Genomic DNA, 20,507 nt, shown 5'->3' with positions numbered 1-20,507 from the left:
TCAATGTTTTAGTGCAATGACTTATCTTAAGGTTAAGGTTAGCTTAAGTTAAGCTAAGTTAAGGGTTAGGGAAATAGTGGTTGAGGTTAAGGTTAGGCTAAGTCTCTAGGAAATGAAGGGCTAGTCAATATAGAGTCCGCACGAGGAATGAAAACATATGAGTGTGTGTGTGAGTGAGTGAGAGAGCAATAGAGAGAACAGTCAAGTGGGTCAGAAAAATTATTCTTTGGTTCCCTTGTGGAGAGAGCAAGACCTTCAATTTCAGAGATTTCCTCTGTGGTCACAATAAGAGGCCACATCACCTGATGTGTGTGCTCTATACTACACAACATCTATCGCATGTCTATTAGTCTTGCAAGAGGGATCCCTCCTCTTCGTTCTCCTTGAGGTTTCTCACATATTTTCTCTTAAAGGATTTTTCCTTATTTTTCCTTATCCAAATCAATGGTCTAAGGACCAAGGATGTCATAGACTGTACAGATTGTAAAGCCCTTGGAGGCAAATTTGTGTTTTGCGATACCACTTTCACTTTACCTGTTCTTTCCCCATTCTAACACTTTGTTTATTGGGCCACAACTTAATCCAGACAATATATAAGGAAGGCATTTTAAATCATTTCCTGGTCAGATTGTCTGGCCTGGCACATTATTTCACTTCACGTTCTTTTATTTGTCACATTTATCCAGATGGACTTATTCCAACTCTCTATTGTTTTTGAATTCTTGATGATAAATGCTGTTTGTCATGTTGTTTTTGTATGACAAAAAGCCATTTTTTTAGAAATTAGATATAACATATGTGCCTCAAGGGGGGCTCAAAATTGCTTGTGAATGTGAGTGTGAGTATTTTATTTGTCTCTGTGTGTCAGCCCTCTGACAGACTGGTGATCTGTCCAGGGTGTACCCCTCCTCTTAGACAATGTTAGCTGGGATTGGCCCCCCACAATACTGGATAACAGAAATAAGTGGCAGATGATGGATGGATGGATATAGCTTATCACTGAGCTTCTGTAGCAGGGACCTCTAAGTTCACAGTGCCAACATCTGATAAATTTACCAATTAGCAGCTTTTCTTTTTAGACTGCTGTATGAGTGAGTGATTTAGGCAAACTATTGTTGATATTTTGATCAGTATCCATACAAATCCACTAGCCTTTTCAGCTAGTGTTTTATAACCCAACTCCTCAGAGTTAATGAATGCACAGAAGCAGCAATATTAGGGACTGGAGGAAGAGTCGAAGCTAAAGGAGACATGTTAGAATCCAACTCCCCAAATGTAACCTAATGAAGTTGAAACTAAAGTTTTCACTTTGCAAGGTAAAGTTAGTATGCACTGTATTTGCAAACTAGTAATTTTAGCTAAATGTCCAGGGAAAGGTGATTTGGCAAACAGATTAATATGACACTGGTAATGTAATTTACTAAGGTGAAGATCTGGATGATGTTATGAATTTCTGAACTAGCTTACCTTACCTACCTATGCCATATGCAATACAAAGACTTGTCTGAGATACCAGTAGCATCACTGTAGCTATCTGATCCTGAAAATGATCCTGTTCTTGTTTGCTGTCACACTCAGCTTCATGCTCTGGACTAAGCAGCTTACATTCCACACTACTCACAGCTCTTTTGTTCTTCTGTTTTTCAGTAAGATATCCTTACTTCCTTTTGCTTCCTCTGATGTATTGATTTATTACTCCAAATATAACTTCACAGAAATAGCCTAACATGGTTTAATGTGCTAAAACAGCATCCCATCCCATAGACACTCTGAACTTTATTGGCCAATACCTGTCAAATTAATTGCCATAATATTTATTATTCATTGAGATTATCTTATAATTATATATAATTGTAATTATGGCTAACAGGAAACTAAATTATATATAATTATGTGAATGTCAAGTTTGGTTGCAGTGCCATATCTTGTCTAATGAAAAATGAACCAAAGTCATATTTTTCTGTTTCATCTTCAGTTTAGCGTAATTGCATTGTTTCTCATCCTGATGGAACTGGGATTTATGATACATTTATACTATAGTTATGGAAGGTGAATTGAAGCACTGGAACAAACTCAGTCATTGGAAATGGAAAAACCAGGTTCAGGTGAGAGAGAAAAGTCAAAATGACATTATGTGACCGCGTTGCCCATAGCGACCCAGTGTTCAAATAAAACAGTGTTGTAAATTGATATGTATCAATTTTATACTGCTAGTTAGATTAGAAATTCTCTGTTTGCTTATGTTTGTTTTTGGGTGACAGCAGAAAGAGGGAGATGGGAGGACAGAGAGCAGGGTGGAGTCTTACAGAAGGACACAGAGAGAAAAGGAACCAGTTGCTTAAGTGGACCACATAGTTTCAATACCAAGACATTGGGCCCACATTCATTGCAATGGATTTCACATAACTGAGCAGTGTGTTGACATACGGTTATCAAATGTGAATTCTCCTCAATGTCCTCTTCCATATATTTACATGAAAAAAATTTTTACTTTATTTTGTATGCGTGTATACATAATATGCATGTCACATTGTCTTGCCCCCCCCCCCCCCCCCCCCCCCCCCGCGCCTAAAGTCTGATCTTAGATTTGTTCACTTTGTGTGCTCCATGCAGAGGTGTGGCCATGTTATCTTTCAAAGCTCAATTGAAAGTTTCGAGATCAGGAAAGAACTTGCAGTAATCACGAGTTGTATGATAACCAGGTGGCATAAATTACCAGCTCCAATGTAACAATAACAATAATCTTTTTTGATCTTTTTTGCTTAAAGAAATAACATTGCAGGCAAAGGTTTCATGATTGGTAAGGAGTTAAAGCTATAATATGCAATCAGAAAATCAAGCTAGCATGTGATTCAGACCACTTCACTCCTTCCACCTCTCTATTCACTGTTCCTTTTCACTCTGCCCAACCTTTGCCTGCACCATTCTTATGTATGTCAGCAGCTTGGTAGCCTGTAAGTCAGTTATAGCAATAACTTCCAGTAGCGACTACTACCTTGAATTCTCTGTGCAAGTCTAGTGGTAGACCACAGTATGTTCTGGTGGCTTATAAGGGTGACACATTCACAAACTTTAGATTGTTCAATGAGTCTGGGTCACAGAAGCCTTTAGTAGTACCTCTCTACATCAAGTGTTCAGGAGCATTTTCATTAGAAAAACATTGCTGTAGAAATAACAGTCCTAAGCCTTCTTAAGCACATGAACAACCAACAAATCCAACTTTTTATCCCTATCTAAGTTGTGCCTTAGTGCAAAACAAGGGCGATGCATAAATTCCCAGACTGAGACCTCACCTGAATGCAGTCACTGCTGCTGCTTCTCCTGTCGTCCTAAATTTATAGAGCCGTGAGGCCCATCAACCTTTATTAGCTAATAATGCTGTTAGGGCCATTAAGCGTGGCCGAGGCTCCCCCACAGTAACACTTAAACAGTCTCACCGGGGTACTAGTGGAGGACTGAAGTAACAGGATTGCTGTGTGACAACCCCCCTGCACCAAAGTGTCTGACTAGAATTCTAATTTGAAGATGCTAAGACCGGCATAGCACCCCCAGAGGGTGACTGCTATGTCACTTAATTCCAGCAAAAATGACTCCCGGTAAAACATTTTAATTTACTAAAAAAAATAAGATATTTTGTAGTATTCCTGAATTTATTTTCTCTTGAGATTCTACATGGCTTTCATTAATATTAGAGTTTTGTTTCAGTTGGTTTCTAAGATAGGCTTTGACCCATCACAGCTTCTGAACTGTCTTACTTGTACAACTGTGAAACCACTGCCATCCTTCTATCTAGGCACCTAGAATGTCCCACAGGTTTCCTGAAGAGGTCAAGACCTCTGTTTGCAAATGACTATTTTATATGTTTCAGTGCTAAAATACCCTGTCTAAGTAGAAGGTATATGTGCCCCATAGAGAAAAGACAGTAGATGATTTTTAAGCTCCTTTGGGCTCTGTTTAGATTGCCACACTGAAGTAAGCAGTGAGGGGCACAACAGAGTTACTCCCAGGGCCGTGGGTGTTGTTTTTGTTGTGTTGTGCTTGGTCCAAAAGCTTAGAAAATGTTTAGGGGATGGCCGCTGTAGATCAAAGCAGAAATATAATCAGCTGTGAGGGAGAGAGAGCCTGATATTTTATCTTTTCTCCTTGCTCAGGGCTGAAAGCAGACCGTTGTTGAACTAAAAGTTGATAAAGGGAAAAAAAATAAGTATACAGTGTGTACTCCGTACTTGTTTGGTAAGTAGAAGGGAACACATGGTCTGTTTTGATGAATCACATGGACAGCAGTCAATTCCCTGAAATACTTGTTTTGTTTTAATAGTGTGCAGTAAACAGGATGAGCCAGACTGTAGCCTTTTAAATATTGCTGGAACAAATTCTAGTTCAAGTAGAAGAAAAGTTATTTAGATCACTAAACAACATTCAGTTCAGTTGAATTCAATCACTTTTATTTGTATAGCATCAAATCAATAAAAAAATAATCTCACTGCACTTTACATAGAAATCCAATAAATCCCTCATGTGCAAGCACTTGGTGATGATGAACGGAATCAGTCCTGGTCGCAGTTTGGGCATCCATCTACCTTGAGTAGTTAGGGCCAGTGGATAGAGAAGAGAGCAACACTGTGCAGGTTGGTGGGGCCAGTAACTGCACATCAGCAATATACAGCTCCAGGACAGGGGACACAGGATTGGATTAACTTGAGGCTTTTTAGGTAGTTGTTTTTAATATGAGGCATTCATATGTGCAGCATTGAATCCAAGACCAATTTTACCATGAGGTAGAAAAATATATCTTATTGTGTCATACTATTGGGGCATCCTGATAGTAAGGAATTACAGTAATCTAGCCTAAAAGTACCAAATGCATGGATTGAGATAGGATGTTCCTAAGTTTGGCAGTATTTGCAGGTGAAAGAAGGCAGTTCTAGAGATTTGTTTTATGTGTGAGTTAAAGGGTATATCCTGGTCAAAGATAGGTCAAGGTTTCTCATAGTAATACTGGAGGCCAAAGCTATGCCATTTAGAGTAATTATATGGTTAGATAACATATTTCTGATGAAGTTTTCAGGCCCAAATACAGTAACTTTGGTTTTTTCTGAATTTACAAGTCGACAGTTACTGGTCAGTTTATGTTTTTAAGACATGCTTGAATTGTGGCTAATTGCTTTCTTTCACCCGGCAAATGAGTTCAGTGCATCCTAATAACATTGCCTCAGGGAAGCATGTATACAGTAAAAAGAATTGATCTTAGTATGGAACCTTGTGGAACTCCAAACCTTTATGTGCATGGAAGATTCATCTTGAACATGAACAAATTGAACACTGTCAGATCAAAAAGATTTAAACCAATTTAGTTCTGTTCCTTTAATCCCAATTACATGTCCCAGTCTCTGTATTAAGATGATGTGGTCAATGGTGTCAAATACTGAGATCTAACAGGACAAGTGTCCATTGTCTGAGGCAAAGACAAGATCATCAGTAACTCGTGTAAATGCTGTTTCTGTACTATGATATTTTGAATAATGGTGTGATTACTGCAGTCTTAAAAGCTTGTGGTATGTAGCCCGTTACTAAAGATAAACTGACCTAGGTCCATAATTGTCTCACAGTAGGAAATCACTTCTAAGTGGCCAGAAATTCTCAGATTGACACAGTTTTGGTCCTAATTTTAGGAGTATGAGAAAAGGCAACTTATCTGGCTTGGATTGTCTTGAAACAGTGACACCACATGCTTGACTACTCCAGGAGTAGTTTTACTCTGAGGTAGGAGTATTTTTTGTCCTAAGTTAACTTTTCTTTGCGTTTTTCACAAGTGATTCTGTGACACTTGATGAATAGGTCTAATAAAGATGTGTTAATTAGGGGGTAAAGGCATATTTGAGCAGTCTAGTAGGATGGGGTCTATAAGAAACATTGACGGTTTAGATGAAGCAAGTGTTGAAGTTAATTCAGAGAGATCTACAGGAATGATTCAGTCTAAACATAACTGAGGTGTAGATGATTCAAGAGCTACTTTACTGTAGTTGGTGATCCATCTGTGGCACCTACAGGAAGGATCTGATTTTTTTTTTTTTAAAAGTTCTGATTTTACTTGTACAGAAACCCATGACTACCCATACTTCTGAGAACTGAGGGAATACTGGGCTCAACAGAGCTGTGACTTGTTGTCAGTCTGGCTGCAGTGCTGAAAAGAAACCTGGGGTTGTTTTTGTTTTCGTCTATTAATGTTGAATGATATACCGCTCTGGCATTACATTTTTTTTTTAATGTTATTAAACTATTTTTCCAGGCAAGGCAAAATTCTTCTAAAAATTATTCCATTATATATCTATATATATAGATATAGATATATATAAATGTGTATAAACTTCATAGCTACCTTCCTCATACAGTAGTTTGTTAGTTAGAACAAGTCAAGAACATTTGGTGCGCACACACACACACACACACACACACAAACACACTAACTTGTGGATGGATTATGTTGTTGTTGATATCTCCAAAGGGGAAATCTATTCTCAACCAATCTCACTTAAGTGGCTCTGCAATTAAGGTATTTGTGCCTCAGCAGTGAAGAGAAGTTTGCCCACGAGGTTTAGTGCTTTCACATTTCATATCCATAATCCTTGTAAAACACTCAAAGTCAGAGATGACATCACCTCTCCAGCCATTAAAGTCATCTGAGTTGTTACACATATCAATGAGCACATTGTATCAAGAGTTAACTTAGAATATTTAGTACAAACTTTTTTAACATTGTACCCTAAAATATGTCAGTTGTATACAAGTAAAAAAGTATATTGTGTGTATGTATGTTTAAAAACACATCTACAGATTTATAGCATTACAGAAATTTGTGTAGCTGTATCGTGACAGATAAGCATACACATACACAGTCTGATAAAGTCTTTAAAAGTGTCATTGTTTCATCAGTCAAAATTTGTTTTTAACGTGCTGTCACTGGTTCAACATACTCTGGGCTTTCCATGTAGGAAACTCTGGAATGTATGGAAAATATAGTTTTATTTTAGTACAGATATCAGTTTGTATACAAAGCTGATTGTAAACACATAGTGAAAAGTTTAAACATGCCATCAAGACAATGCGAATTTATACTGTACCCGAGAATAACTGTAAACTTCATTAGCCATTCATTAGACATAATTAGATTTCTTAACATGGTAGAAAACCTAAACTATGGAATTTGGTTCCCAGACCTGATGAAGAAGTTAACCATGAATCTACGACTACATCCCACCCCAACAGCTTCCTCCTACACTTCTGCTCAGAAAGGGAGCGAAGGGAAGTGATTATTCTTGGATTAAGACGCGCCTCACCACAGATATGTGCAGCATAATTGAATAAAGGCTGCCTCACCCGAACAGTCCCAATGCAGACGGGTCTCCTACCCTCGTCAGATCGGCACAATATTAACCATGACACAGGCGTAACCAGGCCGGTAATTAATGCACTGAATCAATTACAAATTAGTCCATTTGGAGAATTCCCCACAGGAGTCCACTCATTACCAGTGCTGTGATGGAGTCACAATTTCTTCTCATGGGAAGGGGTGTCACTCCACTGTTCTCCTTTTCTATCTGTCTTTATCTCTGTTCTCAAGGTAGGATGCTGAAGACAAATAGAGGATGAAATTGATGCTGCCTGCTACTTGGCATTACATAGCAAATTAAAATGTCAGTTCCATAACATCGGATTTGTGTTAATGTCCAACTAGAGAAGAGTGTGAAGCTAATTGCAGCTAATGAAGGTGCCTTTTAGGAAGTAGATAACAAACACTATTAATTGGCTGACTTTATATTATCTACAGGTAACTTTCACATATAGCTTGTGGCCTTGCATGTTGTTTGAAAAGTACAAAAATAAAAAGTCAAGTAATCAGGACCAGTGTTAAAACAAGCAAACTGCATTTTAATATTTCTTTTGTAAATGTTTCCTTCAAGCCTAATGTAACTTTTTGTCCAGCGATAGTTATTTGTAATGTCCTTCCCATTTGCATTGGCTACAAAAGCAAACATAGTCTTTAGCTAGTGTACTGTCACTATTCAATTCACCCAAATAGATCCACATCAACAACAGTGGGCAAATTACAGGAATTAATGCATTAACACAAACTGGTACTGATCGAATGTGGTAATGTGAAGAATATGACTCTCCTCACTGTGTATTATTGGTTCTCATAGCATGAGGTGAACACCACACTATTCATTTTCCTGCCAAAGGTGAAAGTCAGTCTTAATGACAGTGTGCTTCCTAGCTCAATTCAGGAACTGTCAGAGAGGTGAAATGGAAAGAGCTGCCATGATGAGAAACACTGAGAGAAAATATGGATGTGTGTGTGTGTTTTACATTTCCCTGCCCAGAAGTGCTTGAAAGGCATGGGTGCATTCAGGGTAAACAGAATACATTAAAAACAGTGTTGCTCTAGCTTGCCACCAAGCACAGTATGTTTTGTTTTAAATAATCACTAAGTATGATTTTACTTCATATAGTTTTCCTGAATGGTTTTGGACCATTTTCAGAAATACAGTATGGGAATATTCTATACAAGGATGGTGAAGTCATCCTGAAATTTCAAGTAAGAAATTATATTAAAAGCAATGAAGGGGATTCTAGATTAATGTGCTTATTAATGGAATAGCTATTGTGCATCAGTGTTGATGTCCAATGAGCCCCAGTTAAAGAAAAGCAAAAAGGGGGTAGGGCATGTAGTCCCAAGTCAAAGTAGCTGAACTCATTTGATACATTCTGCTCCCACTTGCATTTCATTGAAAATATCATTTTTGCCTTTGATTCATTTTGACATTGTTTAATGCTTCCTGGGGTAAATTATACCAAATTACCCACACACTGACCATGTACTCTGAAAGTCAAAAATTAAATTTCCCTATTTTATTTTATTTTCCTCCTGAATAATTCAACACACTATCCAAAGCCATATTTTGACATGAACAAAATAAATAAATAATTTATTTAATTATTTATTTTGACAAACAAAAACTCTACAGTAGTTTTTTCATCTAGTACAGCATGGTACTTGAAAGTACAGAAGGGATACCAGAATCAAGTATCAGACTTATGTGGTACTCATGCACCCTCTCCATGCAGCTATAAAAATGCTGCATTGGAACTAGACTTGATATCACTTAAGAGCAACACAGTGCAAAGTGCACACTGCAGAGTGAATTTGAGATTGTGAAATGAAGACCTTTGGAATCTGACACGTTATCTCCACATTGTGGTCCGAGCCAAGAAAATACGATAAAGGCCATGATTGGTGCTGGACTCAGTATGCTCTTATGTGCCACTTACCCTCCCATTGGCTGTTAACGAGTGTCACTTGGCTCAAACAAGTGCTGTTCATGTGGAGGCAGTTGGGCACAAAAAATAGTTATTATAAATTTTAAACATCACATTATGTGTTCTGGCTCCTTTTTTCGAAAAAGTGAGTTCTTGATCCTTTGCCTCTGATGTGATTCTTCTTGTCACTGTCCTGCTCAGACTCTTGACCAAAGAAATCGACATAGGCAGAAAAAGAGTGATGGCAAGTCAAAGTAAAGTGGTGTTTTTTCTCACATGGAAATATCCACAAAATAACACGCACAACATAACATTCGTACGTGTGCTAGACTGTCGAGGCACTAGATAACACAACACTGGCCTACAGATTTTGGGAAACTATTGACCACAGAGGTAAAATGGGCTAATTCTAACATATTTTGATAGATGAATGAGAAAACAAGTGATAAAGGTGATGTCTGCCAAAAGTTTTCAAGATATTTCACCATAAAGATTTATAATTATCTATACACAGGTGAGTATATGTGCCTGCAAATATATATTAATAAAAAGATACATTTATAATGATTGGTGTGACACCATTCTCATTGCTATATCATATTTTGCAGAAAAAAATATTGAGCATAATCGCACACTCCCCTCCTTATTTTGAATCATTTTGATGCAATTTTGACCTGAAGCTGTATCTTGGAAACTGGAGCTAATTAACACTCAGGACTTAATTTTCCTTTATTAGTGACCCAATTTTGGTAAAATCTAGCTACTTTCATTTCTGAGGCTTTCTCCTTGTAGACCAATTGGTACATAGAACCCAGTGTAGTTAATAGAGCTGCAAGTGTAAAAGCTGAAAAAGTAAATAGGGCATAGGCCAAATAAATGCATATAATAGCTTTCCAAGAAAGCCTAGAACCTGCCTTTGCTCCCATTCAGATACTTGATAGTCATACATTAGGATTTTCCTGGGTTTCTGTCCAATTGTGTCAATTCATGTTTCTTTCCCTACTCAGCTTTTTTTTTTGTTGTTGTTTTTGTGTTTGACCATCATGGTGTTTCCTGTCAGTGATGCATGCACCTTACAGGGGTTTCTTGTCATCATGCTTGACAAGTAGACTGTCATACTGTCGCAACCAGTGACACTCAAACATCAAGTGAGCACTATACATTGCCTCAGCATACAGTACATGGCACGCAAGCTCTGAACAGTGATTTCTCAAAGTCACCCATACTTGCCAATTTTATTACAAGTGACAGCCACTCCAAATCTCACACAAAATCTCATTAATTTTATTATATGTCAAATGATTTCTGATATATTGCATTTTTTTGTATTTGCTTATCAAAGATGTGGCTAAAAGTGTTGATGTTCTTCTATGCGAACACCAAAATGAAAATACAATGGGCGAGAATATTGAGACCTCTGACCAAATATTTTGTAGCAGGCCCCCTTTACTGCAATCAAGCACTTTTGTAGCTCTTACTGAGACTTCTACACTTGTCATCTGGTTTGGCGTCTCTTTTGGAGTAAACTACTCCAGTTCTCTCAGGTTTAGTGGGTACTTTCTCCCAACTGTGAGTTTCATCTCCTTCTATATATGTTCAAGTTAAATTAGGATCAGGACTCACTGCAGCCAGTTCAGTGTTTTCTTTTCATTCAGTCTGTGCTTCTTCTCATCCTTTTTTGGTGCTTTTAGATGAATGTTTTGGGTTATTATACTGTTGGAGGAGCCTTGACCTGTGACGGAGAAAGAGCTGTCAGACACTAGGCAGTAGTTTTCTCTGCAGAATGCCTTGACAATCTTCTGATTTCATTGTGCCCTGCACAGATTGAAGGCAGCCTGTGCCAAACACAGCAAGGCAACCCCATAACATAACTGGGCCGCCTCCATGTTTCACAGTGGAGATGGTGTTCTTTCTTCAGTATTTCTTCCTACACAGAGCTGAAGTGACCAAAAATCTAATTGTATAATTCTCTTTCTTAGAAGCATTGGGACTTATGAATATGCATTTTATGAAGCTGCAGTGGGGTCCTCCTGCATCTTCTTCCTCTGTGCCCACTTTCATGCTGTACCTTGATCTTGGATGTTTTTCCTTGGCTCTTTTTTTTACCATGCAACCTACCTTTCTGTTGAATTTGGGGTTAATGTTTCTTATGTGGCCACATGCAGGAAGGATTGTCTGGTCCATACTTAGTTTTGTTCTATGGCAAACCAAATGCATGAAGGTTAGCATGAAAAACGAGCTTTTAAATAAAAGAGTTTTCAATAAAAGAATAGAAGATTGTTAGAATAAGTATACTAACTTGATATTAGCAATGTCTTTATATTTTGTATGTTTTGTATGCTAATTGTTGCTGTGTGCACTAAATAAATATGACTGTGTTTCCCATTGTACTATAAAGGGAATTTTAACTGTTTGCCCCATTGAAATCCTCAGTTAAATCCTTGAGCTTGAAAATGTTTGACCCTATGTAGAGACAATGGAAGGACATGGAACACCAACACAGACTTTTTAAATCTTTTATGCGGTTTGTTCTTTTTAATTTTTGTTACCACAATGAATAGTAACTAAAAACCTGTTTAATCTCGTGTGAGGACGCCTTTGTACAGGCACACAAAGACACACATATGCAGCTTTGTTTCATGAGCACATGGCAGGTGTCATGTAAGAAACAGAAGAGATAGGTCCTCTTCATCTTCAAAGATGAACCATCATAATAATCTTGTCCAAGCAATAAAAGACACTTGAGTGATGCACATACATACACTCTAGTGCACACCTTTTCACACACACACACACACACACAAATACACATACACATACATCAAAGGTAGCCTCAACTGCAGGTGTTTGAAGTGGCTCATATTGGGTTTGAGCCACTCCAGAGGGATTGAGGTGTTACAGGGGAGCTAGAGGTGTGCATGGCTGGAGGTGGGCACTTTGGTGACTTAAAGCAAAGCATGACAACACTGCTCTGTTCATCAGGGATGGTACTCCTGCTGGGACGTATTGCACTCACGCAGCATGTATGACGATGTAAGTCATGTTTTACCTCACGTTGTGAGTGATAATTGTGACATATTCATAATGAGGGGTTGGCACTCATTTATAAAGATTTAATGTCAAATTAATGTCAAAACAATAATAAAGCCTTCACTTTCCAAAATGCTACATTTGCCAGCAATATTTCCAGCTGGTTGTCAGTTACGCTGAAGATGATCTCCTGGGAAAACTCAGAAGGATTTACACACTTGTAGACGCTCCATCCGGATTCTGTGTCTGTTTACAGATGCGGATGTGAGCTCATGCAGAGGGTTTAGGGAAGTCATATGGAAATAGAGGATGAGGACTTACTGATGCAAGGCAAACCTTAAGCCCTCACAGTGCAGTCCTATGTATTTGACTTCAGTGACCTGTAGAGCATGTCACTACGCCTCAATATGTATGGAAATGAAAGACAATCATGCTAAAGCGTGTTCAGTCACTTTAAACATGCTAATGGTGTCATTGCACTTCTAGCCCTGCATTACCCCTCCCAGCATTTCAGCACCCATCGCACTCTTTGCTGTCTCACTGTCTCTTTTCCAGAACTAGAACAGGTGTGGTTTTGATTATGCATTAAAATATAAACCCAGTCTGATCCACTTGACTGAGCTCCTCCTCCTGCAGTGTATCCCCCCTTTTCTACCTCTCTTTTCCTTCTCTATCCTTTCTCCTTCCTCCCTTCACTGACTCTACCCCAAACCTCCCTCCCTCTCTTCCTTCTTTAGAAGTTGGGGATTGAAGGACTTGATTTCAAAACTGTGCACGTCTCAGTGACTCAAGTGAGGGGTTTGTTCCGCTGCCACACTTCCGTTCACAAATGCTCCAGCTTCGGGTGGAGGGAGGAGGGAGAAATCCCTGTTAATCTAGTGAATCTGGCTCTCTCTGTCTCTTTTGTTCACTGTTACTAGGACTGACTCATTGATCTCTCTGGAGGTGTGTGCTTTTGGGGCTTGGGGTTTGGTGAGTTGGGTGGTTGCTACACAGTTCACTCAGTTCAGTTCAAGTTTTCTCTATGCAATCTCGGGTTCTCAGAAAAAAGGTTATATTTGATCAGTGAATGGATTGTGGATGATTGATAATTTGCCCTGGCCTTTTGGAGTAGAAAATAACAGTATCAAAACTTGTAAGATGAGGATGCTCCTTTACCACATATGCCCCCCAGGCACCTGTGTCAAGATAGCTGAAGAGCTATTTTTACTGGGAGAAATCCAGGACAACAATGAGTGGTGTTATTATATTTAGCAGGTAATTTACTGCTCTAATTGCACCATAGCTAAATTGAGGAGGTCAGGCAAATGGCTCAAGAATAAATTTAGTGCAAGCACAGACAAAAATTAAACATGCTATTTAACTGATGCCAATACACGCATTGGTATTCCAGCACACAGTACGCTCTAGTTTGTTACTATATTTTTGAACATAGTATTTCAACTCTTCATTTAGGGACTTACATGTGTTAAAGTTGGCTCTAATCTGGGTGTCTGCTTTCCTTAAGTGGTGATACAGTGCACTCGGCCTACGCTGGTGATGTTCCAGGGGACGCTTGTTTTTATTTATCTGTGTTTAATGAAAGTGACCATGCAGAGTAGATTTGGCCATTATCTCAGCAAAGACCTGTAATCACTAAGCTGTTTCTGTTTTTCATGCAGTTCATTATTTAACAATCTGTCGGAAGAAAAGCATGTGTACCTGCCATTTTCTTTGTCCCTCATTTTGTTTCCCTCTGCAAGGCTGCACTTTGGAAAGTATTGATTTGGTGGCTTGAAAATAACAAACCAGCAACTGTGGGGTAATAAACAGACTCAGAAAAAATCACCCGTGAAGTGTGTGCCCTGAAATAATTATCAGCTACAGTATATCTCCGATTGAGTCAGCCAAAATTGATTGTTCTTAAAGTGTGCCACCCACGGCTTTCTGGTCTCAGGAAAAGGTACCTGTTTTGTCGGTGTGGAGGATAGTATATGGTACAGTGGCTAGAGCAGTCCCACTGGACTACATAGACTTGGAACTATTTCATTGCATAGCTGTGTCAAAAAGACCTTCAAAATCCCAGCAGGGTGAATGAGTCCTCTCCAGCTCTTGGCTCATGACATAAAGTCAAAGTGCGAAGGCCCCGATGGTCTAACTATGTGCTCACACTGATGGCACAACAGAGTAGAACATATACACAGATCAAAAAATCTCAACATTCACACATACCTGTGACTTACATTGACAAATGGACATGCTCAAAACAATACTTAATCAACTTTTGCTCCCGAGATCCCACAATGACTGTTATAATATTTTTATCTACCCAGAAGCGCTTACGTGATCTTTTTTCTAACTTGTTTCTGAACTGATAAATACATGCACACACACACACACACACACACACACACACACACACAGAACATAAAGTCTCCATCACTCATTCATATAAATACACAGACTCAACAGACTCTGGCCCGTCTGTTTCTATTAATGGTAGTCAGCAGGGTAATGATGACGGAGCTGTGACTGCAACTTACTTACTTGTGGAAGATGGCCATGCTCTCTGACAGCTGTCAGCCGCCATGACTATGCTGCCAGGGCCCTCCTTAGGACTTATTTCAGCTCAGTACGTCAGCTGTAACAGCACTTCACATAGAGACTTGTTGATTATCAGCATCAGCGGGCCGGTGTGGAAAGACTTCTCTGACCGCCTGTCTGCTAATGACAGCCACCATGATGGTGGATGGGAGAAAGAGGACACAGCCTGTCACTTTGATTCATGCAACAGCAGCTCAAACGGGGTGGCTGTTTGCCAGAACTCTCGACAGTCGTTATATCCCCTCCTAAATGACATTTAAAGTGTGAAGCAATGGCTGTCCTTGTGGCTCAGTCACCCCAGGCCGGGCCCCGGACATGAGTGCTGAACCCTGTGCCAAGTTTTTCAGTGGGGTCACAAACCCTGGAGCAAATTCTCCTCGCTCAGATGCTCAGACACAACACACTGGCATGAGTGAATATGGGGAAAGTGACCTTGAAGATAGATGTTGTCAATAATCTGATGTTCTTCTGTGACTTTGCTTTTTTCATGTCGCTGTTTTGTTTTTTTCTTTTATTATTTATTGTATTCTCTTTCTGACCCTACGTACTTTCTCTCTAACTACAGTAGTTAAGTTCAGTTTAGAAGTTTCATGGTTTGACACATGCAAAGACAAGCCCATCACTTGGTTGCACTTACACTGCCTAAGACAAAGTAAAATAAAAACATAACGCAATTCAAATTGTTGAAGAGGAAAATATTTTGTGACATGGCTTTGGTCTCTTCTGCTGGTTCTGCAGGTTGTCCGACAGTCACTACATGCCCATTCAAACATTTGTTCCACAGCGTGTTTCTATGTGAATGACTCAGTCCAGTTAATCCGTTTCACAATGTCATTGTTACAGGAGGTATGAACAGTAAATACACTATAGGCACAACGTTGAAGATTTGAAAAGTTGTAGCAATTTTTCGGTAACACCAGACTTGACTGTATTACTTGACTGTGAGTGGCAACTTCTGACAGAATACTCTCAAGTAAAAGGCAGAACTGTAAGTTAGACAACAGTTTACCAGAAAATGTGCAGTGCTAGACGGGCTTATTGTTTCTAGGGAGAGTGAAAGAATGGGGGATGTTTGAAGAGCTTTATCTTTCCACAGAGGACTGAGTAGTTGTCTCCCGTAGCATAAATACCATCATTTTAAAGAAGAGCTACAATTAGATAGATTTATATTTATGTTAAATTCTTTCTGTTGCTTACATATTTTGTTAGAAGAGTTTAAAATCGCCAGAATTGGAGATTGGATAGACTATATTCCCTCTTAAATAAATAATCACACATTTACATGAAGGTCAATCTGCAGTAAATATGCAAACTCTTGGTTAAAGTAGGAAGATACCAAAGCTCTTGGACAGCCAGACAACATTACAGAAAACCAAATATATCATCATGTACTTTATCAGTTTAGGTGAAAAATTAACAGTGTCTCTCTTTATCATCAAGATGTATTGTAAAACCTTTGTGTGTTTTGCATGTATGGAGCCTTGTTGAAAACACTGCTAACAAAACGTAAACCCCCCCCACCCTCATGCATTGAAAGTAACATGGGTATATATCCCACAATGCCTTCTAATGGGGACTACAGTTTATAAACTTGTGCTATCTTGCTGTACTTGTTGAATCAATAATTTTAGATCCATGAAGAGAAATAAGAGTTCTAAACTTTATCGTTCACAGCTAAAACAGCCACTAACATCTCCCTCCATAACTCTGTTCACAGTCTATCCGAGAAGTGACAGGCTATGTGTTGGTGGCGCTGAACCAGTTTGATTACCTACCTTTGGAGAACCTGCGGATCATCCGAGGAACCAAGCTATACGAGGACCGCTACGCCCTCGCCGTCTTCCTCAACTATAGACGTGATGGAAACTTCGGCCTACGCCAGCTGGGTCTGAAAAATCTCACAGGTGAGTGTTATCCTGGTTACTCACATTTCAGTGCCGTGTCTTTGCTCTGTCAGTCTGATGCCTCCTGGTGTGTGTGTTCACTTTTTTGTTCACTACTCATGGGAAGCTGTTAGGACAGTTTTGTAGCTCTTCTAAATCCTATGGGAGAAAATTCTAGAGTAAGTTGATTGTAAATGCTTTTACTTCTCAGCCTAAAATTTACACCAAATGTTATTCAGAAATTTGAGCCACTTTTAACTGCTCAAAATTGCTTTTACAGTGATTTGCATTACTCAGTTGTATGTAGTGTTTTTTTTCTTTAATAATTTAGAGTTGAATCAGAGCAAGTTTTACTTCCTATCGGTGTGACCCATATGCAGTGGAAACAGAAGGTCATTGTAAAGTGGAAAATAACTGGTATATTGAAACCATTTTTTTTTTGTTTGTTTGTTTATTTGTTTTTTTTTAACCAGTTACACAGGTAACAGCTAGGAGGTGGATTAAATGAATGCACCAAAGACTCTTACCTGAAACTTCATTATTCACTTCACTCACTTCATTACCTTGTTTCAAATTGCTATCCTTGATATTAAGGATTAGAAAGAAGTCTTATAGTTAAATTCAGCTGTGATCAGATCCCCTTGTTGCCTTTTCAGCGTTAATCAATAGTTGCTTTTCCTAGCTCAAGGTTGAAACAATGCAGTTTAGCAAAAGCCATTAGTATTATTCTATACTAATTTAACATAAGATCATGGGGATTTGTCCTGGTATCACTGAGAATATAGCCCACAAAGTCCAAATGGTGAAAGTGGTGCTTTAGGAACATACCTCCGCAAAAATATGAACAATTGCAAATGCTAAAACTTTGGTTGGAGGGAACAGTACACAGCTGAATTAATGAACTGGCCAATGTGTTGGTAGGTGCTGGCTTCTATCGCCTTAATATAAGATGGGAATTTGCAGACAGTCAGGCGTCTTCTTCTTTTCCCAAGATCCTGACTGGTGCTGTTATCACAATTAACCCTCTCACTCTAAGGGACACAATGCTGACTCATAAGGTTGTGAAAAGACTATCTTCTCTGTCATTTTGCTCTTACAATGAAGTGTTCTCATTTGATTTACAAAGCACTCAGCAATCAACCCAAGCTTCTTGCCGCAGCTGTTGGAGAAAATAGTGAATATGATTAATAATAAATAAAATACTAAATAGGAAAACATTGTGTGGGAGGCACTGCCTCTTTACGAACAATGGGTCCTTGTGCCAAGAGGTTTTCTTCAGGCAGCCTGACCCTAAGGTCAGTAAGAATTGAAGCTCTTCATTCGTAAAGAAGATGCTGAGCTTTTCCCACAACAGGGCTAAGTGGGGTATGCCAGGGCCAAGGCCAGCTCATGATGTGTGAAACACAAGATCAGAGGTGTTATTTACTCATTTTGATGCTAAATCCAAACTTGCAAATCTTATGAGTTAATAAAAATAGAGAGAGAAGCAATTTGTGTTTTGGTTGAATAACAATAAGTAGAAGTGTTATCAGTAAATCCTGGCCAGTTGTGTTTAGCCCCGTGGTGAAAACACTGTTAATGTTTTTTTCTACATTTTCCCTCCAGTGCAATCACAACACAAATTATTTGCCTTATCTTCTGCACATAGGAAAGCATGAGGAATTAGATTTGAATGATTTATTAGGGCCATGCATGTATTCATTGATGAGAAAATGTCAGTAAAATGTATTTTGAAATTGAATTTTGCTGCTCATTTCTGTGTGGGGATGAGCTCCTGGTACAATCAGACTGGGCAGCTAGCACATAGTACACTACACCTTGTTTTCACCCAGTGATGCTTCGGGAGCAATATTACACAAATACATAATTATATGCTACTGTATATAGAAGCATTATTTTGAGTTTGTATCCGAGATACTTGGGTAATGTGACAACAACAGCCATCAGTTTTCATTAGAATTGTCAAAGTACTATATGTATTCAGAAATTTCAATTTATTCCTTGACTAGAATTTATTTTGATTTGTAAAGAAGAAGCATGGCCACAAGCTTGTGTCTCTGCTGCTTCCAGAGCCTCTTTCTAAATAATTCAGACATCTCTCAGTGTTCTCTTCAACTATTCCTTCCTGGTGATCCCCCAGAGTTGAAGGAAACAACACAGGCTTTTGCAAGTGTATGCACAGCTAGAGTATGTACTTGTATGTTACGTTCCATCTTCTGCTCTTTCTCACATGTTGCACCATACTTAGGGAATTGTATTTGTCCAGCACCACCACAAGCTTTTTTGCCAAGTTGGTCCTTTTCATTGTGGTGCCAAGTTGAAGCCAGTGCTGAGGGAGCCACGGCTGGCCTCTGTGAGAAGCTGCTGTTTGATGTGCTATCCGTGGCCTCGAGCCATGAAGTGGAGGGGAAGTTATACACAACAACCATGGCCTGAATCTGCTCTACTTCATAACTCTAGACGGTTTGAGTCTCACTCTTGCTAAGGAACATAATAGAAAAGAATGAAATCAGCTGATTTCCTTCATAATGATTGAATAAAAAAATGTAATAGCACAATTCTTTCATGTTTGGAGGGTGTGGTGTTATTTCAACATAAGAGCTAGAGATCTAAATGGTTCGTATGCTGCTATACATCATCAATGCAGTAGAAAAATGTGTCTTATGGGGCAATATATAGTGTGAGCTGACATGTAAAGTGACTTGTTACTTTTCTTCCTTGGTTGCTTGTTAATTGCTGGTACATCATGCTGCTGCTGTTTGTAATCTCTCTCATTATCTTTGATTATATTTCAGAACAGTCTTCATGTCCCTCTTGCATCTGATAAATACTGTTTTGTAAATATGTCAAATTTGAATAGAAAGGGTGTTTTAGGATCAGGTCCAAAATTGTGCACACCTTAAATGACAAGAAATATCTCTTTAAGGGTCTATCATATCACTGCTTTTTGTACAGATGGCCCCGACAGTTAAACAAGCTTTTGATGGGGGGGGGGGAACAAGTCACTTGTGTCCCAGTTTGTTCTGTTGCAGTTGTCATCATTCCACAGTGTGCTGCTAAGGAAGGAAATAAGACTGAACCATCAGGAAAGATCTATTCCTCTACATCAAGCAGCACAGATCAAAACTCTTTCCTTCCTTCAAGTGCTTTAGTGAGTCTGAGACTAGCTGTCTCATTCATTACAAGGCCTTTGATGTTGCTGTCATATTAGTCCATCGTTTCTCTGCCAGCAGCTCCCAGGAGAAGTGTAAAATGATCGATATAATCCATAAGCAACATATATAAGAGGATAAAACTTATTAACTACATAAGGGGCTAACCGAGGGACGGCACATTAAAAGACCCCCTTAGTGCTGAAACCCAACCACATTTCTACTTGGGTCGAAATTGCCTTGGGATGAAATCAATTTGTCGCTAGTATATTGTAGCATTGCACTTATTGATTTTTCTGGTGCACTCTCTGTGAGCTGTGAATGGACTCTCTGGATTTGAGGGGACTGGAGGATTGGGTGTAGGAGGTCTCTGGCTGAGCTGGGATCGGACTCCCTCTGATGCACCTTTCAATCAAGCTTAGCTAAGTTATCCTCATGAATATGAAATATAAGGCACGGTCAAGTCAGGAAAAGTTTAGCAATAGTGTGTGCATGGGGGGGTGTATTGAAGTGAATAAGAAATGTTAAAAAAAACTCTCTT

At 39.0% G+C, this 20,507-nt stretch overlaps 1 protein-coding gene across 1 annotated transcript in view; it reads left to right on the top strand.

Moving 5' to 3' along the window:
• The window catches only part of erbb4b (erb-b2 receptor tyrosine kinase 4b), a 267,536-nt gene that overhangs the window by 141,736 nt on the left and 105,293 nt on the right, over positions 1 to 20,507 (top strand). The window contains exon 3 of the mRNA XM_026295315.1: positions 16,649 to 16,835. Within this exon, the coding sequence (XP_026151100.1) occupies positions 16,649 to 16,835 (187 nt within the window). The remainder of the gene's footprint in view (positions 1 to 16,648; positions 16,836 to 20,507) is intronic.

The sequence above is a fragment of the Mastacembelus armatus genome, chromosome 21 (genome assembly GCF_900324485.2).
Source record: "Mastacembelus armatus chromosome 21, fMasArm1.2, whole genome shotgun sequence".
NCBI lineage: Eukaryota > Metazoa > Chordata > Actinopteri > Synbranchiformes > Mastacembelidae > Mastacembelus > Mastacembelus armatus.
This window is presented reverse-complemented; position numbering and strand designations above follow the sequence as displayed.